Here is a 23,165-nt window from a genome sequence, read left to right as displayed (position 1 = left end):
GTCGACAGACAGGTGAAAATGGTGGTAGAATGACCTCTGGGAAGGTGTCAAACCCATTATGCTGTTTTACCCTGATGTTAATTCCTTGGTGTCTCCGAGGCCTTTGACTGTGCCACAGAGCAGAATTGGGGTGTTTTTTTATGCAGAACACTGTGGGAGTTCTTCCCTCTCCCTGTCATGCTCTTTGTGAGGAATATAATATATTTCAGGGACATGCCATGCCTAGTGCCTACGTATTTTTAAACTCCCCTCTTATACAAAGCATTATTTTGCCATCATCAAAAAAACTGGTAATGTGTACAGTAGTAGTAGCAGCAACAGTTTAATGTCAAATTGTGTTGTAACTGAGGCTGGAATTGTGGCGGATACCGCCACTTCTTTATCTGATGTAGTCATGTGACCAATCATAATTGATCACACCAAAACACCGAGTACACAACAAGCTCACCTTGCCCTGCATGCCATTCACCATCCCAGGGGAGTACATGTGCCCCACGCTCCCCATTTTGCCTGGCCATGGAGGGAAGCCTTTGCCCTGGCACCAGAGCAGATCTCCCGGGTAGTGGGCCTGAGTTCTGGGCCTGTGGTGGAGCAGGAGCCCCTCACTGGAGGAAGGAGAGTCCCCAGGCCTCAGGTCCTCCTCGCCGCTCAGGCTCCCGTTCAGGTGCCCATTGTAGTGGTGCCCATTGAGGTGCACATTGAGTTGGCCATTCAGATGTTCGTTGTAGTGGCTGTAGTCCTTGGTAAAGTGGCCCTCTGGTGGGACAGAGGAAGAACCAGGGGACAGGCTGGGGTGTCTGGAATGTAGTCTTCCCGAGGTGAGGCCTCTACCATTGCCATTCATATGGGCATACAAGTCACTGGGGAAGTGCAGTGCTGTTTGATCCTGAGGGCCTAAGTGGACCTGGGCCTGACCTTTGGGCCTCTCTGGGTAGGTGCCGTTTCTGCTCTGGGCTAAGGAAAGCGGTTGGAGGAGCTTGTCATTACGCCACAGACCAGCCTGCTCCTGGCCCTCCGCCTGCCCGTCCCATTGTCTTCTTTGGGCTCCATGTCGCGGCGAGCGGAATCTGATAGGAGCTTCCATAGCAACAGGGGAGAAGCTGTTGTTGTTCCGTTCAGGGGTCTTCTTGCGGGGCCGACCCACCTTGGGTTGGTGTCGGGGCTCTGGCACTGGCTCCTGATATGAGCGGAGGGGGCCATGAATGACAGAGTTAACAGCATGGGAGAGGTCGACAGGCTCGCCGACAACAGAAGCAGCGAAGGTACCACTAGCACCCGTTGATGTGATGACATTAAACGTGCTCTTGCTATCCGTGCCCATCGCTGGCCTGTGGATGGGATCAATAACTTCTCCCCCACCACCGTGAAGGTCCTGGGCAGCCTGGTATTCTTGATGACCCTCCTGGAGACAAGGGGCACCGGGTTGGGACATGGACATCATCCCCGGTCGACTCATCATAGTTCTGTTTGGCAGTGGAATCCTCTCAGGCAAACCCACCTGTAACAAGAAGAGAGGGAGAGGTTCAAACATGTTGAAAGTAGCTAGGTTTCCATCCGATTTGCAACAGATTTTCATGCAAATATTCAAAAAGATGCATTTTTGAATATTTTGATGGAAACACAACAGAGATGTGTTTCCATCAAACATACTTTCTGCGGATAAAAGGCTGTGCGTGATGACATAGTGCACATTACATTATTATTTTTTTGCTGTTAAATTCCCATGTACCGGATGAAAAATACAAGTTAGATGGGTTTCCATCGCATTTTCATCTCTACTGATCGTTTTGTCACAAAAACTGTTATATAGCAAATATGCCCACTCCGGTATTGGCACGTGCGCTCTAGCCAACACCTCGCAGATAAAGTGCAGGTAGGCTACCTACATGATGAGATTATTATGGATAAGAGCAATAATATTTGTATTTGTCAAACGGCAGCCAAGCATCGATCATCATGTCACCAGAATATGACCCTCGATATTTATTGGAAATAATAATAATAATAATAATATGCCATTTAGCAGACGCTTTTATCCAAAGCGACTTACAGTCATGCGTGCATACATTTTTGTGTATGGGTGGTCCCGGGGATCGAACCCACTACCCTGGCGTTACAAGCACCGTGCTCTACCAGCTGAGCTACAGAGGACCATGAAGGAGCATGAAGCTCATCACCTTGCACATTCACCAACCTGTGAAGTTCATCATAACTTATTTCATCTGTAGCCTAATAAACTGCATGGGTTCCCGAGCCGTAGTGGGAGGACCACACAACATATCATCGTGTGACTCCAAGTTTACTTCGATATGATGGTTATTATATCAATATTTGCGCATGAAGGCGTTTCCACCACCATTTCTCGCATAATAAATGTTTCCAACAAAAATGTCCCACCATGTCGAACAAACAAATTGTCTGTTGGGATTTTTTAAATTGTACCGGCATTTCATGTTTACATCAGCCCAGTGGTTACTTTTTTTATGCGTCAGGTAATTCATCCACATGAAATGTTGAATGGAAACGTAGTTTGTAATCAACAATAAACATCCCTAAACTACCACACAAACATCCAAATACACAGAAAGTCACCCAAAGAAATGTGGGGCTTGAACTGGAAGAAAACAGACTGTCTGACCTGGAAGCTCCGAAGGAGGCTGTTCATGGGGATGGAGGAGGCATCATCAGGGAGAGGGGCATCAGGATGGGAGCCTTGGCCCTGGAACCTGTGCTGCTGGCCCTGTATAGAGTGCTGACCCGGATCCTGGGACAGACCCTGAGGCTGGCCCTGAACAAGCTGTTGCTGCTGCTGTCTCTGTTGTTGCAGTGAATGGGCCTGGCTGTTCCTGATGAGAGACTGAAGACTCTCCTCTCGGGCCTGCCTCAGCTCACAGCTCAGAGAACTGCTGACCTCACCTGTACAAAGGGGGAAGGAGAGAGAGAGAGAGAGAGAGAGAGAGAGAGAGAGAGAGAGAGAGAGAGAGAGAGAGAGAGAGAGAGAGAGAGAGAGAGAGAGAGAGAGAGAGAGAGAGAGAGAGAGAGAGAGAGAGAGAGAGAGAGAGAGAGAGAGAGAGAGAGAGAGAGAGAGAGAGAGAGAGAGAGAGAGAGAGAGAGAGAGAGAGAGAGAGAGAGAGAGAGAGAGAGAGAGAGAGAGAGAGAGAGAGAGAGGAGAGCGGTGTGAGAGATTACAATGAAACACAAGAGGGGTGAGAAAGGTGCGAGAATGAAAAGTGAAGTGAGGGAGGGGGAGTAGAGGGAGATCTGATCATGGAGGACAACACCACTCCAAGCTAATTTAGTTTTTTCAAAGATAAGCAAACCAAAGGGACAGTAAAGGAGAGTAGTGTGGACGTAAAAAGAAAACAAGCCCAAAGATTACTCCCATTTACTTCCCTTGATTTGTGAGGACTTGATTGAACAAATAAGTAAAATGAAACAGACAAGAGAAGTGAGAAAATAAAGAAAACTATGTTGTTGAAATGTAAACCAAAGTGGGCAACTGTGGTTCAGTTGGGCTTCCCTGACTACAGACAAACTTCAGGCCAACTATAGGTATTTTAGACAAAATATAGGTCCTGACTCTTAAATCAATAAAAATCTATGAGGATATACACCATAGATGGATATCCATACATTACCTCAACACCGTCAGCAAGTGATTTGGTGTAGAACAGGAGAAGTAGCCAATAGTAGCAGTGACAAAATGAGGATTCTAATGCTATTGAAATAAACGGTTGACAAACCTCAACAAAGTAGCCAGTAGCCACCATGATCCGCTAACTGACGGTTTCGGAGGACATTTCCTGAATCCACAGAGCTTGGACACGAAGTGAATGTGATCATTTGTGTGGAGCTCCTGTATCGAAACAGAAATGCATCCCATGTTTATGGATGTGTGGCTCTCACTGTAAGGGCAAGTGCTCTCTACTTTCTGGCAGCTCGCTAGTGACTTTTTGACATTACTGTGAAAGTGCATAAAATACAAGATCCACCTAATGTAATTAGCCTATACTAAAGGTTCAGCTGTCTAGATACATTAGACTCCTGATAAGTGCACATATCAAAGGAAATGCAAGCTCCCTTCAAGTGGAGTGCAGCTCACGAGTCCCAATTCAAATATATTATTTCCTTTTTCTTGTGCTACTGTTGGCTATCTGTATTCCCAACAATCCCAAGCCATTGCATACATCAGGAGTCAACTATACATCATATAATCAAACTAACTACCCTTTCCACCGATGCTGAAAGAAATCCTAGGGGAAATACTGTCTAGCCGTTGCATATTACTTATCACAAAAAAATTAAATGACAGAGACAATAAGTATACTGAACAAAAATAAACGCAACATGGAAGAATTTCAAAGACGTTACAGTTCATATGAGGAAATCAGTCAATTGAAATAAATTCACTAGGCCCTAATCTATGGATTTCACGACTGGGAATACAGATATGCATCTGTTGGTCACAGATACCTTTACCTCAGGATCTCGTCACAGTATTTCTGTGCATTCAAATTGCCATCGATAAAATGCAATTGTGTTCGTTGTCCGTAGCTTATGCCTGCCCATACCAAAACCCCACCGCCACCATGGGGCACTCTGTTCACAACGTTGACATCAGCAAACTGCTCGCCCACACAACGCGATACACGTGGTCTGCGGTTGTGAGGCCGGTTGGACGTACTGCCAAATTCTCTAAAATGACATTGGAGGCAGCTTATGGTAGAGAAATTAACATTCAATTTTCTGGCAACAGCTCTGGTGGACAATTCCTGCAGTCAGCATGCCAATTACATGCTCCCTCAAAACTTGCCACATCTGTGTAATGATCATGCTGTTTAATCAGCTTCTTGATATGCCACACCTGTCAGGTGGATGGATTATCTTGACACAGGAGAATTGCTCACCAACAGGGATGCAAACAAATTTGAGAGAAATAAGCTTTTTGTGCCTATGGACACTTTCTGGGATCTTTTATTTCTGCTCCTGAAACATGGGACCAACACTTTATATGTTGCGTTTCTATTTTTGTTCAGTGTATTTTAATCTGGTGGCAGAGCTTGTATCCCACTCACCCTCCCAATCACCTAAAACCATTAAGAGCAAACCCCCCATCTCAGCAATTAGATCAATATTACATGTCTACTTGTTTACTAGAGCTGGTGCTCTCATTGTTTGTGACCCTCTCCCACTTCCCATCCTTCACTCTCTAAGAGCAGGGATGTAGGTTACTAGAGGCTAGCTTGAGGACACAGGGACAGCGACATCAGCCAAGAGGACGCATGCAGCTGTCTGATACACGAACCAGTGACGTTTGGCTTGTGGCTCTTCTTGGGAGCTCTGTCACAGACTGTCACCCTTGGCAATGTAGAGGCCTGGCCGCAGACCACAGAGGACATAGTAAGAAGGTGCATTCCACAACACCGAGGTCTCTCCGCTCACTGTCTATAGGCTGACTACAATAAAAGTAGATAGCAACTAGGCCTAATCTTTAAAGTAGAAGAATCCCTAGCATAATTCAACTTGGTGAGTGTTTTGTCTCTGCTCCTCATTTCATACAATGAGAGTAATTAGGCTATACTGGGGATTGTAGCCTATACAGAGAAACAAAGATATCATGATCATAACAGCCAAGATGGAGAGTCGGGTGTTAGAGGCCAGACACACAGAGAAAACTGACGGCCTCCTTCTTTTGCTAGAACAAAAGACGTACCTGCTGCGTACCGACGAACCTGCGGTTTCTACTTGTAGAATCGACCTGCTCCTCAGTGGCTGACAACTTGACTGAGCCAATCAGAGAGCACGAACCTCCATGTGGGGGAGCCGACAGGAGTGACAAGAAAAATGAAAAAAAGAGGGCACTTTTCCGGTGTAATCCACCCCCTTTCAACAGAATTGTTTTAACTTATACATTAATGCTGCATAATACACCTATTTTTTTTCTAGAGGAGTTTTGTGCTTGAACTTTTTGTAATGTTTTCTTTTGTTATGTTTGATAAATGTGCATTTGCTCATTAACGTTAGCTTGCTAAATGAGCCAGGCACTCACACACACTTCATATGAAACAAATGGGGTGATAAGTGCAGCACATTGCACACAATACTAATTGCTTTACCAAGCTAGCTATCTAGCAAGTTTAATAAATACTTTAATTCACTCTCCATTATCCCATACTGCCAATGTCAGTTCGCTTGCTAGCTAAACGACTAGCATCACCATTTGGCAGTTAGCACAAGATAGCTAGCTAGCTACTCAACTGACTCTCGGCAGCTAACAGGCAGTTGCTTAATTCAAAAAACGAATCCCTTTCAATTTAATTATGTTGCTAGCTACACTAGTTATCTAGTTGTGGCCATCTGGCTAGTATCAACAAGGGCTTAATACAAATTCTAGCTAGTAACATTAGCACAGTTTGCTAGTTAGCTAACATTAGCCATCTACAGCACACACAAGCCAAACGTCGCTTAAGAAAGCTACTGCCACCTTGTGGTCTGGACTATTTTTAACGAGGCTGATCCTGTGGCTGATCTGTGCTGTGACAATATATGAACATCCTTGGTGTGTCTGAGGCTTTAACTCAAATCATTGTTGAAAATATGACTTAGTTTAGCTGAAAATGGGTTAAAAATATTAGAACAAGAACAAAAAAGCAGAAACAAAAAGGTGTGATTTGAGAAAAACATATCTGAACATTTTTGTCTTCCTGCTTGTACAACATTTTTGCCTTTAAAGAGGTCTTGCACACTGGCTTTAAATAGCTCACTTTCATTTAGTTTGTGCAGCAGAAAATGTTTTGCAGTCAGCGCTTTGATGAAAGATGCTTAAAGAGCGCAAGTGACAAAGACAGCAACAACATGAGACTGAATTTAATGACAAGGACAAAGAGTTATATGCAAAAATATGGTCATATTCATATTTGTAAGGTAGTAGCCTAATTCACAATGTTTTTTTGGCCCCAAACATCTAGATGGATAATCTTGGATCATTGTAATAAAGTTGGCTATATCCAATTATTTTCAATACAAAGACAAAAACGACCAGTGTTCCCCACAAGGGGGCACAACACACATTGCAGTCCTTGCTTTATCACAAAAAGTATATAAATAAAGACTTGACTTAAAACATCATATAAATCTATGATTTTGCTACACCTAGGATAACAAGACAATAGTCAACCAAATCAAGAAGAAACAGCTGCTTACCTGACTCAGAGAGGACTTGGACCCCGCCATTGGACATCATGGGAGGCAATCCTGCCCTGCCTCTGAAGTGGGGGTTGCCTTGCGCCTGGGATGGTTTCTGATGAAGTCCAAACTGCTGCTGCTGGTGAGGGCTTGGGTTTCCCTGCATCGACCCCATGGCTGCATGTTGTCCACCATTGTAACCCAACACCCTAAAGTTCCCAGCTAAGGCGGGGTCCTGCATTTGGTTAATTGGCCTGTTGAACTGCTCCATGTTTAGATCCTGGCCTGAAATCTGACCTTCACTGTTCATGTTCTGGAAGCCAGGGATCTTTGCTCTGCCCTGGAGATGAGGCCCTTGCAAGCTCTGCTGCAAAGTTGACATCTGAGGCAAAGCTTTGTCCAAGAAAGGAGATTTGCCAGATCTGGCCAGGCTTTGGCCCACATGGCTTGGCCCATTGTGGACACTTTGGTGGCTCAAGGACTGGAGTAGCTGGGCCATGGAGGTGTTTGGGGGCAAACAACCCTGCTGCAACATTCTCCTCAAAGTCTCTGGAAAGCTAGATGAACTAGATCCAGAGCCACCCATCGGATGCTTGAGCACATCGAAAGCCCTGTGATTGTTGATGCCACCACTGCTGCCATCATTGGACAGTTTACGCTTGCGATTTGCCTCTCTCTGCTGAGCCATACCCATGAGTTTGTCTCTTAGTGCTGCTCTTCCGCTTTGAAATTCACTCGCCAACGGCCCAGGATTAGGTACATATCTCTGGTTTAAAGTGCTGTGTCCATCTAGGTTCCCACCTCTGCCTCCACCAACCAGCCCTGGGTGTCCCAAACTGCTGCCACTGTGAGCCTCTGCGCCTACACCCGATGTGCTGTCGGTATGTTTGTTTTGATTTACTAGCTGTGCTTTCGCTGCTGCTGACAGTAGACTACTTGCTGGGAAGGAAGCAGGATTCTGCTGATCTAACATCTGGTTATGGGGCATACCTACCGAGTGATTCTTTTGACGGACACTATCAGATCCGGGAGCTGGATGGTACATGGAGTTTGGATGCCTGCTTAGACTAATGTTAATCTCCCCTGGCAGTTGGTTGGGGGTATCGTTCAAGTGATGGAGTTTGTCCATCTTATATGCAGAACTTTGTGGCATTGCAGGTCGAGGGGACCCCAAGGAGGCCTGAGAGGACCGGGGAAGTGGCTTTGAACCCCCACAAGGAACCTGGAGCCCTGTGGGGTGAGCGAAGCTACCATGTTCAGAAGAACTGGATAAGCAACGTGAGCAGTGGGGTGACTCCTCCACCCTGGCAAGGACAGGTCCAGCCATATGTACTGGGGACATGATAGGTGAGGATGAGGCGGATGAGGGGGTAGGGTGGTGCTGGACCCTATGGCCATGCCCAACAGCTCCAGACTTCCCAGTTGGCAAGGGCAGGTTGCTGGGCAAAGGGACACTGGCAGGGGGGATGTTTACATTCATTGGTGGTACCTGAGATTGGGCATTGTGTTGGAGGCCAGATACGTTTGGCACTAAGGGACCCTGGCTAGGAGTCTTGCTTGGAATTGGGTCCAGGATACCAAGAGGGTCCTTCTCAGAGGTCACCTGCTTTTTCTGCAGGATGCAGGGAGGGAGCTGAGACAGGGAAAAGTGTGACTGTGGGTGGCATGCAGGCTGGGGCTTATGTTGAAAGTCGTTGTGAGGGAAGCTGCAGGACGGCTTCTGCATATTGAGGCTTTTGGCATTGATGTTAGGGGAATTCGGTATATTAGTCCTTCCTGCCATGGCACACGAGGGCTGGGTGGCCAAAGGGGAGCCGTGGTGCAAGATACTGGGTGGTGAGAGACCAGTAAAACGATCACCGTTCATATGGGCAGAGCCTGGGCTGCAAGCTCCATGAAAACCAAGCATGTTGGGGTCAGGACTCCCTAGAGGTTCAGTCCTTGGGGAGGGAGCGCCATCACCATAATGCTGTGAGCAACATGAGGTGGAGGAGGAGGGGCTGAGCAGGACACTGTGGCGGCTGTGATAGGGTGACCGTTGTTGGCTACTGTATTCGCTGCCCCCCAGCCTTGTCCTGCTGTACCCCAAGTACAGATCCCTCTGAGGGGGAGAACCCAGTTCATGGGTATAGTAATGTTGACCAGAAACGGACATTCGCGTCTTGTCAGGATTCCTGCCATCAAGAGCCACAGAGCTGGGTGGACCATTGTGCATATTGTTCCTTATTGCTTGATGACTCATAGGACCCATAGGTGCAGTGCCTGCAAAGCAAAGCAAACATGTATCAATCTTTGGAATTAATTTTATCATCTCAGATGAGATAATTCTATTCAATTAATTCAGCATCGTCCATTCAGACCTTACAGAAAAGCCAAAAACAAATAAACCAAAAACTGTGCTGAATTGACAACAGAAACCCGATCTTTAGAGCAAACACAGAAAATAGCAGCTAAGCAGACAGTTGAATCTAGCTGATATGTGTATGCATGTTCTTCAGACAGCATCACATTTTCGCTTCTTTTATAACACAATGCTGACAGAGCAGCAATGCACTGCAGTCCTGTGCTGTAAAAATAATGCACAGAGCAGATGATTTCTGACTGAGCTGGTCTCAATACGTCATGAGGATATTCTCTTTCATTTTAATTTCTCTATGGCATACGGAAAAACAGAACAAAACTTGCTGAGAATGCACAGATTGTCATGTCATTATATCAAGTGACACCCATTGGAGACTAAAAGCCATTAAGTGACATTGGCTTTCATCATCAAATTATGCCCTTACGCAAGATATCATAAAGCACTGGTGTTTAGGCCTACTTCAGAATGTGATCAGATATTTGAGATATTGAACTTCATTATCAATCAATAAGTCATATGAATGGATGGATCTTTCCTAGGGAGCTAGTTTGCATCTCAGATTTACAATATTTCTTCCACATACCAGTGCCACCACCCTGACTGGCCAGAGCGGGGTGCGGTGACTCCATGCTCCTGTGCAGGGTTGCCACGGCGATGACCTTCCTCTTGTGGACACACAGCTTGGTGACATTAGCATCGGCTCGGGCATCCTCAGTCGTCCTCTGCTTGACAGCCGCCCCGGGGTCAAAGTTGAATATCTGAGGGGAGTGAAAGATGTTAGCGTCTGTGTGTGTGGCTAGTCTTATCAATACACTATACATGTGTTACTTCCTCTCTCCTCCAGTCCTGGCTACAGTAAGAATTGTGTTAGTGTTCAGTAGTGTGTCTAGTGCATTTTCCTTTGAACTTTATGACCCATCTACCAGGAGTGGCCCCACCACACAGCAAACTCATTCAGGCTGGCTCACCTTATGAATGATGAGAGGACACTCCAGGCCACACTTACAGGTGCCATCAGTCAGCAGGTAGCTCTTCACCTGCTCCAGACAGGCTAGCATTGAGCCACTGGGACTGGAATGTGGAAGAGGAGAGATTCAGTGAGTGACCAATGTAACAGCATAGCACAACCATAGCTAAATAAAGACAGTTTGCATCTGAAATGGCCCCCTATTCCCACAGTAGGCCTATAGTGGTTCTGGTCAAAAGTAGTGCACTATACAGGGAATAGGGTACCATTTCAGACACAACCATACACATTAAATTATATCAAATGACCTGGATAAAGTAGTGTCAGTCAGTCACAGCAAAAAAGCATATCTCCCAAAACATAGGAGGAACACAATACCATGAAAATGGCTCACCTTCATAATGACAAGTGCCATCAGCTTAAAAGGCTTGGTTCAAAAGGAAAAAAAAACATTAATTTCAAACTCAATGAAAGTAAGGGAGAGAAAATCAGCTGGTGGGTGGAATTATGTTGCCATAAAACATAGCTCCCGACAGCATTTCATAGTTTTTCAGAGGACAATTTTCTCTGTATGAGACAGTCACTGTTCTCACACATTCTTCTCCTCCTCAAGGCCATGTAGCCCAGATCTTCCCACCAGAGAGGGAATATACTTCATATGAAGAGGGAGGGAGGCAATATTAGACTCTCTGGAAGGTGTTATGCTTGACTGGCTCTGGTACAGAAAATGCATAGAAGTGACTTTTTCTGCCTTTCAATAAAAGGTAATGGACTACGGGGTTATTGTGGTCAGTCTTATTAGGGTAAAAGACATTTGACAAGAGTCGTTCCACCTCAAAAAGCACAAGAAAGAGAATTAATACCCACCATCCCAGATTAATCAGAAACTGTTTCTGTAATTAGAAACAGATAAGATAAGCATTCCTGCAACATTATTTTGTATAAAGATTATTTGATCCCTGACAAATTAAGCTAATTGATTGCACCCAAGTTGCCAATTTCAATTTCTTGGACTCTTAAACTACTCAATACATATAGTACCCAACATCCGATTTGGACCAAACCTCTTCTCAACAAAGACTAAGACGTGAGGATTCCAAATTAATGGACAAAAGCCACCCACGGACCCCCCAAACCCCACACCAAGCCCACCCCAACGGCCAGTGTACAGTATCAGTTCTCTATGTTTGACAAGTAGTATGAAGCTGCAGCTTGGAGTATTGTTTATTCATACTATGTAATGTATTCACAGTGAGCTTAGTGATGTTTTTTCCCCCACTGTTCAGAGAAATTTGCCCTTGAAGTCGCTTGCATTTTCCCCCATAACTTAGTGAGAAAGTACCAGGTTTTGCCCACTAGATGCCACTTCCTGCTATTGCCACAGCCTTTTATAAATTTTGTATATATTTTGTTTAATCCTGTATGAAGGGAACCCGTTCAACAAACACACCATTTCAAATGGTAACAGTTACATGAAAAGATGCAGCAGAAAAGAACGGGGTGAATATGACAAATTGGTACTGTAGAAGGAAAGAGGTCATTAGCCTAAGTTCCGATTGGGGAGACGAGGGACCACAGGCTAGTTTAAATACAGGTAGAGCAGGTCTTACCTTATGTAGACAACCCCGCTGTGGGTGATTCTCCGCTGCCAACCTATAGGGACTTCAGCCGGGGGCCGCTTCCCCTCAGCACACAGCCCCTCATTCTTCTTTGTTCTGTTCATTGTCCACTCCTTAGGTCCGCACAACTACACCCTTGCGATGTCAGATATCACAAGTCTGTCAGTGAGCTCAGACTAGTGCACGTCATCCTGGGGTCTCTCAGGAGTAAACTGACCAACCAAGAGATGATGCGCTTCAACAGCTTCGCTGGTGGAACTGCCAACTGCCAATCCCACCGTCGCCTGCCTCTTCCGTGGACAGGTTCACTGTGGAACCAGACTTTTGAGGCCCTTCGTCCCCATCCTATTTATTGTCGACATGTTTATAACACCATTTTCATCAATGTCTTTGTGAGGACGCCATGGTAGTGGTGGGGGGACCTGGGGACATTTGTATGGGTGGTCTGAGGGAACTTGAAGTAGAGTTGCCCAGGCTACCTCTCTCACAGACCAATGGAGATGTTTCACTTTGAGTTCACAGAAGCTGCTATTGGACAAATTTGGATGGATCTGGTCATGATCTGATGAAGTGAGTTCTGGCTGATACTAACTGCCGATGCTGCCACCTTAGAACTCTTCATAGTTGCAGGATCCGTCAGCATGACATCATCCCCGAGTTGATAACGGATAAGAGCAGCCACTGTCCCATATTTTCCAACCTGTAAAACAAGTCAAAAGTAACACGATCAAATTGACTACAAAAACGTTTGGGAATATATTGCTAGCCTACATAACAAAAGGAGTATTGATCTTATTGAGAAGAATATTCCTAAATATATTCCACACAAGACAGGAGTGATCCCTCATGAAACCCAGACAAAAGAATACCATGATTTTGGGGATTTTCACGAAATGTAATCCATAGAATGAATAGTCCTTTGGAAGGATTGTTGACATATTTTTGACATTTGTATCTAAAAGCAGAATTGGGAAATAATGACTCAAAGTTGTATATAGCCTCCCTACTGTTATTTTATTTTACTGCTGCTCTTTAGTTATTTGCTTAATTTTTTTTACTTAACACTTATTATTATATATAAAAAAAAAAAATTATGCATTGTTGGTTAAGGGCTTGTAAGTAAGCATTTCACTGTAATGTCTACACCTGTTGTATTCGGCGCACGTGGCAAATACAATTTGATTTGATTCGATATTTATTAAATTTTGGCCTTACACAGACCTCCTTTAAGACTCCATGATGTTTAATCTGTAGGTGCAACAAAGTAAACATTGGTGTCATATGAAGCTTTACCGCTTGCTCTGTAATAAGTAGTATTTTAAATTCAATAACTTTTCTTTCACATGGATTTATGAATATAAAAAATATAAAAAATGATTTGGCTAATTGTATATTGTTAAACATAATATATTCTACGAGTATATCAAAGTGGGATCTGCTACTTTAGAGTTATGATCCAATTTGTAAGCATTACCAACAGAGTGAATGTGAAAATGGATTCAAAATAGTTGCCCTCTGCTGGTGATTTGCAGGATGTGCAATGATACAAGTAAAAGGAGGGCTGTGGTTGGTTACATTGCCTACTATGCCAATGTATCTGTATAAAATGGGCCATAAATTTAAAACTATCAGAGATCCCACTCTGATATGCCTGTATATCAGAGTTTCAGAGTATATTATGTTAAACAATATATTTAAAACGTGTATTCTTTTTGATGTTCATGTTTTTCAATATTCATAAATTAATGTAATGTTTTATTTTATCAAAATACTACTCATATTACAGAGCAAGCAGTAAAGCTTCATACGACACCAACTTGTACTTTGTAGCATTTACAGATGAAACATTATGGAATCTTAATGGAGGCCTGGGTAAGGCCAAATTATTTCTCAATTATGCTTTTACATACAAATGTAAAATATATGTCAAAAATCCTTCCTCCAAAGGACTATTCTATGGATTACATTTCGTGAAAATCTCCAAAATTATGGTACGTTTTTGTCTGGGTTTCGTGAGGACTCACTCACAAGTGTTCCACAACTTTTGCATAGTACCCAATAATGTCAAATCAAATCAAAAGTTTATTGGTCGGTGTACACAGACTTGCAGGCGTTATAGCAGGTGCAGGGAAATGCTTATGTTACCAGCTCCAACAGCGCAGTAGAATGTATCGCAAATTCAATACAAAAAATATATATAAATGAAAACAAGAAATCAAGAAATAACAATCCAAAGTAGATATAAGAGTGAGCATGTGTGAGACTCCAGAATATAAATATGTGGTGTGTATAGACTGCATATAATTTGGAAAAGAAAATGGTATGTACAGAAGTAGTGATATTAGGATGTGCCACGTTGAGAATACAGTATATACAGTGGGGAAAAAAGTATTTAGTCAGCCACCAATTGTGCAAGTTCTCCCACTTAAAAAGATGAGAGGCCTGTAATTTTCATCATAGGTACACGTCAACTATGACAGACAAATTGAGAAAAAAATCCAGAAAATCACATTGTAGGATTTTTAATGAATTTATTTGCAAATTATGGTGGAAAATAAGTATTTGGTCACCTACAAACAAGCAAGATTTCTGGCTCTCACAGACCTGTAACTTCTTCTTTAAGAGGCTCCTCTGTCCTCCACTCGTTACCTGTATTAATGGCACCTGTTTGAACTTGTTATCAGTATAAAAGACACCTGTCCACAACCTCAAACAGTCACACTCCAAACTCCACTATGGCCAAGACCAAAGAGCTGTCAAAGGACACCAGAAACAAAATTGTAGACCTGCACCAGGCTGGGAAGACTGAATCTGCAATAGGTAAGCAGCTTGGTTTGAAGAAAATCAACTGTGGGAGCAATTATTAGGAAATGGAAGACATACAAGACCACTGATAATCTCCCTCGATCTGGGGCTCCACGCAAGATCTCACCCCGTGGGGTCAAAATGATCACAAGAACAGTGAGCAAAAATCCCAGAACCACACGGGGGGACCTAGTGAATGACCTGCAGAGAGCTGGGACCAAAGTAACAAAGCCTACCATCAGTAACACACTACGCCGCCAGGGACTCAAATTCTGCAGTGCCAGACGTGTCCCCCTGCTTAAGCCAGTACATGTCCAGGCCCGTCTGAAGTTTGCTAGAGTGCATTTGGATGATCCAGAAGAGGATTGGGAGAATGTCATATGGTCAGATGAAACCATAAATATAACTTTTTGGTAAAAACTCAACTCATCGTGTTTGGAGGACAAAGAATGCTGACTTGCATCCAAAGAACACAGAGTTGCATCCAAAGAACACCATACCTACTGTGAAGCATGGGGGTGGAAACATCATGCTTTGGGGCTGTTTTTCTGCAAAGGGACCAGGACGACTGATCCGTGTAAAGGAAAGAATGAATGGGGCCATGTATCGTGAGATTTTGAGTGAAAACCTCCTTCCATCAGCAAGGGCATTGAAGATGAAACGTGGCTGGGTCTTTCAGCATGACAATGAACCCAAACACACCGCCCGGGCAACGAAGGAGTGGCTTCGTAAGAAGCATTTCAAGGTCCTGGAGTGGCCTAGCCAGTCTCCAGATCTCAACCCCATAGAAAATCTTTGGAGGGAGATGAAAGTCCGTGTTGCCCAGCGACAGCCCCAAAACATCACTACTCTAGAGGAGATCTGCATAGAGGAATGGGCCAAAATACCAGCAACAGTGTGTGAAAACCTTGTGAAGACTTACAGAAAACGTTTGACCTGTGTCATTGCCAACAAAGGGTATATAACAAAGTATTGAGAAACTTTTGTTATTGACCAAATACTTATTTTCCACCATAATTTGCAAATAAATTCATTAAAAATCCTACAATGTGATTTTCTGGAAAAAGAATTCTCCTTTTGTCTGTCATAGTTGACGTGTACCTATGATGAAAATTACAGGCCTCTCTCATCTTTTTAAGTGGGAGAACTTGCACAATTGGTGGCTGACTAAATACTTTTTTCCCCCACTGTACATACAGTGAGTAAACAACAGTATATGAACAGAATATGAGGTGACCAGCATTCAATGAGTCTATATAGATGGGGCATTAGTTTCAAGGTGCAGGACTGAGTACCAGGCAGGTAGCCAGCTAGTGAATTTCGAAGAATTGCGAAGTCATGTCGGAAAATGTTTTTCCCGGGGTGGGATGTAATATGGAGGACCCGCCAAGCCAGCCTATCCCGATATGTAACTAACTATCGGTAGAGGTGGAAGTAGTACTGTAGTGGTAGCTGTATTAGGGTATATGCTGAGTGAATGGTCACAAAATCACGTCACTCTGAATACCGCTATAGGGCTTACTCATTATTAGACAGGCACTTTGCCATGGTGACTATCTACCTCCTCCCATCCCATCCCCCTTTTTAATCAAGCCCTCCGCTGGCCAATACCTTATGATGAGCTCACCAGTGGCAACAAGATGGCAATATATAGGGGGACTGTTCATTCTTTATTAGTTTTCTGTCTACCACAGCCAATTGTAGGTGGGTGGATTTGGAGGGCACAATATTCTATTTTTTATATTTTTATTTTCTAATTTCAACAGGATACTTGCGATACTGTCATATGAATGGTCAAATCTGTCTCCCATCTCTCATAACCATCAGAAACCTTGGGCCAAAAAGACATTGTGAATTCCCTTGCTGAAAGAGTGGGAGAGTAAGGGTGACAGTGGGCTGCCCAGGGGCTGAAACATTCGATAGCCCTTTGTGTCTGCTCGACTGTGGAGTGCTAGTTTTCGCTGCCTGGACGGTCAGACCGACAACTTATCCATAACTCTGGGGCGAAATAAACAGCAGCACTCTAATATTGCATTACAGAGTGTGAATCACAATCGCTGTGCACTTCCTGTGACGGATGACTCATCAACACAGCCAAGCATGCACAGAAAATGCTGGGAATTAAAGCTAGGGCTCCTTCCTTCGCCTAGATACCATTACCAAATGCCTTGGTATTAAATCAGAGTACAGCAAACATATAACACATCCATATAGAACTGCTCTATGTATGAGAGCAGTGTTAGTCAGAACTGTGCCACAGTCACAGTCACCCTTGGGATGTCTGAAAGAGGACAAACCGAGAAAGGCTAAAATTCAGATTTGATTGCTAGCCTAGATACACTGTGCCATCCTTTATTTTCATTGTTGACTGAAACCTGCACAATGTCAAAATAATCACAAGTATGGAAATAATATTGTACAACAAATATTGAATGTTTGTGTCATTTGAGGCTATACTGTGTTTTACCCTCCATAGTATGTGTGCCTGAAAACAAAAGGCACATTTGTGGAGCCTGATAGGCCTACTACTCCCTCCCACATGATAAATCACCCACAAAAGAGTGCATGGCTCTCTAGTGTTCCACCACTGCTCCATAACTTGGAGGGAAACAGATTGAGTTGAAAAATAGGCCAGTCTGTCTTGGATGCAAGGTAGCAGTCCCAAAGGGGGATGTGGGAGGGCTCAGTGGTAGATTAAACAGCTCCAAATATTTTTGCAGCGTACAGTTTCAGAGACACAGTACATGGACACAGTATCTCTACTTGTGATATTGTGAACAAACAATCCAACTCCATGCCAGATGAGAAAACGCTTGACCAAGTGTAGAAGAACGAAATGTAATGTAGCCTTAATAACCATAGAGCGCTTAGCCAAAAATAACTGAATGGAAAGCAGGCACACTAGGCCTAATCAGAAATCTGCTTCAATAATTACAATGATATACTCAAATGACACATGATTATAAGAACAGAAGGTGGAATTCCATTGCTGGCTCATGCCAGATACATTTATCTGACAGCCTGACGCGTTACTGGACATTAGTAGTCTGTGTGTGATGGCCTTGAAGGCCTTCCAGCCTCAAACCTATAGTCAGAGGGGAAATAAGTTAGTCTAGTCCACAATGTTTACCTCAAGGGAAAAAGTTTGTTTTAGAATTCACCAGTAGAATTCATTTAAAAATGTCCCAAGGTTTAGCAGAGGCCTAATGTAGGCTACATAAAACTCTAGCATTAGCCTTATGTTCTTTTATAACATTTATTTAACCTTTATTTAACCAGATAAGTCAATTGAGAACCAATTTACATTTGGAATGACAACCTGGCCAAAAGGCATAACATTGCAACAGTGAACAGGAAAACACACTATATCACTAAAAATATAATAAATAAAAACACTATATACAGAGGAAATGTACAAATTCATCAACTATACAACGAGACACATTCACAGTGGGTTAGAGCAAAGAAGACCACGATAACTGGCCGGAAAAAATGGCAACACAGCAGACTTAATCATCAGCAGGTACATTAATCAGTTAGCAGCTGGGCATTTCCATGTCAAAAGCCCCATGAGCACCAACATGTGAAGTTCATAGGATCACATCAAATTTGGGGTCAAATTAAAGCTAAGAGTCTATATGTTTTAGAAATTAAGGCATACAGTGCCTTTCGGAAAGTATTCAGACCCCTTGACTTTTTCCACATTTTGTTAGGTTATAGCCTTATTCTAAAATTAATAAAATTGTTTTTTCCCCCTCATCAATCTACACAAAATACCCCACAATGACAAAGCAAAAAACAGGTTTAGACATTTTTGCTAAATGTATAATGTATAAGATTATCACATTTACATAAGTATTCAGACCCTTTACTCAGTACTTTGTTGAAGCACCTTTGGCAGCGATTAAAGCCTTGAGTCTTCTTGCGTATGACGCTACAAGCTTGGCACACCTGTATTTGGGGAGTTTCTCCCATTCTTCTCTGCAGATCCTCTCAAGCTCTGTCAGGTTGGATGGGGAGCGTCGCTGCACAGCTATTTTCAGGTCTCTCCAGAGATGTTCGATCAGGTTTAAGTCCGGGCTCTGACTGGGCCACTCAAGGACATTCAGAGACTTGTCCCAAAGCCACTCCTGCGTTGTCTTGGCTGTGTGCTTAGGGTCGTTGTCCTGTTGAAAGGTGAACCTTCGCCCCAGTCTGAGGTCCTGAGCGCTCTGGAGCAGGTTTTCATCAAGGATCTCTGTACTTTGCTCTGTTAATCTTCGCCTCAATCCTGACTAGTCTCCCAGTCCCTGCCACTGAAAAACATCCCCACAGCTTGATTCTGCCACCACCATGCTTCACCGTAGGGATGGTGCCAGGTTTCCTCCAGACGTGACACTTGGCAGTTAGGCCAAAGAGTTCAATCTTGGTTTCATCAGACCAGAGAATCTTGTTTCTCATGGTCTGAGAGTCTTTAGGTGCCTTTTGGCAAACTCCAAGCGGGCTGTCATGTGCCTTTTACTGAGGAGTGGCTTCCGTCTGGCCACTCTACCATAAAGGCCTGATGGTGGAGTGCTGCAGAGATGGTTGTCCTTCTGGAAGGTTCCCCCATCTCAACAGAGGAACTCTGGCGCTCTGTCAGAGTGACCATCAGGTTCTTGGTCACCTCCCTGACCAAGGCCCTTCTCCCCCGATTGCTCAGTTTGGCCGGGCGGCCAGCTCTAGGAAAATGGACTTCTTCCATTTAAGAATGATGGAGGCCACTGTGTTCTTGGGGACCTTCAATGCTGCAGAAATGTTTTGGTACCCTTCCCCAGATCTGTGCCTCTACACAATCCTGTCTCGGCGCTCTACGGACAATTCCTTCGACCTCATGGCTTGGTTTTTCTCTGACATGCACTGTCAACTGTGGGACCTTATATAGACAGTTGTGTGCCTTTCCAAATCATGTCCAATCAATTGAATAATGAAGTTGTAGAAACATTTCAAGGATGATCAATGGAAACAGGATGCACCGGAGCTCAATTTCGAGTCTCATAGCAAAAGGTTTGAATACTTATGTAAATTTGCAAACATTTCTAAAAACCTGTTTTCTCTTTGTCATTATGGGGTATTGGGTGTAGATTTATGAGGGAAAAAAAACAATTTAATCAATTGTAGAATAAGTCTGTAACGTAACAAAATGTGGAAAAAGTCAAGGGGTCTGAATACTTTCCGAATGCACTGTATAACGCAGCAACCTTAGCAATATAGCTAGCTAGCTACAACAAGTAGACCTGTTGCTATCTAGCAGGAGCAGCTAGCTTTATTACTAGCATGTCATTCAGGGACAGGGAGCTTTAGCTATCATTATTCCAAGTAACAATTTAAGACTACAAAAAATCTACAAGGACAAGAATTGTCAAGCTAGTTAGAGCCATCAAGGCAGGACTCACAAATGTTCATACTGACAAGTACACTACATGACCAAAAGTATGTTGACACCTGCCAAATGACCGAAAAAAATTTGTTTGGACAGCACAGTAGAGCACAAACATGCAAAGGAGGATATTACATTTTTCTACCTTTGTGTGCCTATTTCAGATATACAGTGGGGAGAACAAGTATTTGATACACTGCCGATTTTGCAGGTTTTCCTACTTACAAAGCATGTAGAGGTCTGTAATTTTTATCATAGGTACACTTCAACTGTGAGAGACGGAATCTAAAACAAAAATCCAGAAAATCACATTGTATGATTTTTAAGTAATTAATTTGCATTTTATTGCATGACATAAGTATTTGATACATCAGAAAAGCAGAACTTAATATTTGGTACAGAAACCTTTGTTTGCAATTACAGAGATCATACGTTTCCTGTAGGTCTTGACCAGGTTTGCACACACTGCAGCAGGGATTTTGGCCCACTCCTCCATACAGACCTTCTCCAGATCCTTCAGGTTTCGGGGGCTGTCGCTGGGCAATACGGACTTTCAGCTCCCTCCAAAGATTTTCTATTGGGTTCAGGTCTGGAGACTGGCTAGGCCACTCCAGGACCTTGAGATGCTTCTACGGAGCCACTCCTTAGTTGCCCTGGCTGTGTGTTTCGGGTCGTTGTCATGCTGGAAGACCCAGCTACGACCCATCTTCAATGCTCTTACTGAGGGAAGGAGGTTGTTGGCCAAGATCTCGCGATACATGGCCCCATCCATCCTCCCCTCAATACGGTGCAGTCGTCCTGTCCCCTTTGCAGAAAAGCATCCCCAAGGAATGATGTTTCCACCTCCATGCTTCATGGTTGGGATGGTGTTCTTGGGGTTGTACTCATCCTTCTTCTTCCTCCAAACACGGCGAGTGGAGTTTAGACCAAAAAGCTCTATTTTTGTCTCATCAGACCACATGACCTTCTCCCATTCCTCCTCTGGATCATCCAGATGGTCATTGGCAAACTTCAGACGGGCCTGGACATGCGCTGGCTTGAGCAGGGGGGACCTTGCGTGCGCTGCAGGATTTTAATCCATGACGCCGTAGTGTGTTACTAATGGTTTTCTTTGAGACTGTGGTCCCAGCTCTCTTCAGGTCATTGACCAGGTCCTGCCGTGTAGTTCTGGGCTGATCCTTCACCTTCCTCATGATCATTGATGCCCCACGAGGTGAGATCTTGCATGGAGCCCCAGACCGAGGGTGATTGACCGTCATCTTGAACTTCTTCCATTTTCTAATAATTGCGCCAACAGTTGTTGCCTTCTCACCAAGCTGCTTGCCTATTGTCCTGTAGCCCATCCCAGCCTTGTGCAGGTCTACAATTTTATCACTGATGTCCTTACACAGCTCTCTGGTCTTGGCCATTGTGGAGAGGTTGGAGTCTGTTTGATTGAGTGTGTGGACAGGTGTCTTTTATACAGGTAACGAGTTCAAACAGGTGCAGTTAATACAGGTAATGAGTGGAGAACAGGAGGGCTTCTTAAAGAAAAACTAACAGGTCTGTGAGAGCCGGAATTCTTACTGGTTGGTAGGTGATCAAATACTTATGTCATGCAATAAAATGCAAATTAATTACTTAAAAATCATACAATGTGAATTTCTGGATTTTTGTTTTAGATTCCGTCTCTCACAGTTGAAGTGTACCTATGATAAAAATGACAGACCTCTACATGCTTTGTAAGTAGGAAAACCTGCAAAATCGGCAGTGTATCAAATACTTGTTCTCCCCACTGTATAACCATGAAGAGAATGACATTCATTATTATGCATTTCTGTATAGTACAGATCAGGGACCCATGATGTCATTCTGTTACCATCATTCTGTTACCGGGTGTTAATCCACTTCACTTACTGTAGTTAAATAACCAAAATAGATATTTTCCAAACTCAAGGTGTCATTTCATAGCTGACACCCCATTCTTTCTGCAGACATCGTTGAACCTTAATTCGGAGTAGACATTTAAGAGTTTTTGGAAAACGTGGTCACAAACTGAGATTTTACCGTCATTCTGTTACCAAACTTTACATACGCACTCTTCGAGTAAAATGTGTTTTTGTAAATTGTTCAGTGCAAATTGTTAAAAGTAGTCCTTGTGCATAGAGTTGTATAGTTTGTTTTAACTTTGCAATCAATGGTTTTGTTTGGCATACTTTTAAAGTGAAAAATCTGAGTCAGCTTCATTCTGTTAAAGTGGAATTGCCCAGCTCAGGTAATATGTTTTTGAAGGAGTGTGGTGGGATGAATGTGTCAAGTTTGAGAGTCTTTTGCAGCTCATTCCAGTCATTGGCGGCGGAAAACTGGAATCAACGACGGCCAAAGAAAGTGTGGGCTTTGGGAATGACCAGTGTGATACATCTACCAGGGCACAGGTTGCTATTGGTAGTGGAGATGTTGGAGTGAGCTGAGGTAGAGGGGGGACTTGCCAATGAGGTACTTGTAAATAAATGTGCCTTTTTACTGGTCAACGGATGCTGTTACCACATTTAGGCTATTTGTTTAAATGAAATCAAATTAAAGCCGTAGAGACAACTATGAATGTAATACTCAGTGCCATCTCCATTCTAATATGATGGTTGAAGCATCTTCTCATTGTATCACAGCACAATGATAGCAGTCTGCCCATCTGCCCAGAAGAGAAAGCCAGGTGAGGTACTGAGTCAAACCTTTTAACTAGATGATTAAACTGAGACACCCCTCCATCAACAGACAGCAGAGCCTCAGTTTTATTAGTATCCATGGTATGTATGAAAGAACATTGAGTGAGCAGTGAGCACCTCTGCCTTG

General features: G+C 43.6%; 1 protein-coding gene across 1 annotated transcript in view; it reads right to left on the bottom strand.

The window, feature by feature from the left end:
- LOC121536711 (methyl-CpG-binding domain protein 5) overlaps positions 1 to 23,165 on the bottom strand; it is a 51,359-nt gene that overhangs the window by 4,060 nt on the left and 24,134 nt on the right. Inside the window, exons 2-7 of the mRNA XM_041844158.2 lie at positions 12,125 to 12,833; positions 10,516 to 10,618; positions 10,131 to 10,305; positions 7,204 to 9,447; positions 2,639 to 2,916; positions 449 to 1,498 (exon numbers count right to left, since the gene is read on the bottom strand). Of these exons, the coding sequence (XP_041700092.2) occupies positions 449 to 1,498; positions 2,639 to 2,916; positions 7,204 to 9,447; positions 10,131 to 10,305; positions 10,516 to 10,618; positions 12,125 to 12,237 (3,963 nt within the window). The 5' untranslated portion in view covers positions 12,238 to 12,833. The remainder of the gene's footprint in view (positions 1 to 448; positions 1,499 to 2,638; positions 2,917 to 7,203; positions 9,448 to 10,130; positions 10,306 to 10,515; positions 10,619 to 12,124; positions 12,834 to 23,165) is intronic.

Source organism: Coregonus clupeaformis, chromosome 23 (genome assembly GCF_020615455.1).
Source record: "Coregonus clupeaformis isolate EN_2021a chromosome 23, ASM2061545v1, whole genome shotgun sequence".
In the NCBI taxonomy this organism is placed as follows: Eukaryota; Metazoa; Chordata; class Actinopteri; order Salmoniformes; family Salmonidae; genus Coregonus; species Coregonus clupeaformis.
Note: the sequence above shows the minus strand (reverse complement) of the source record. Positions and strands in the feature narration are given on the sequence as shown.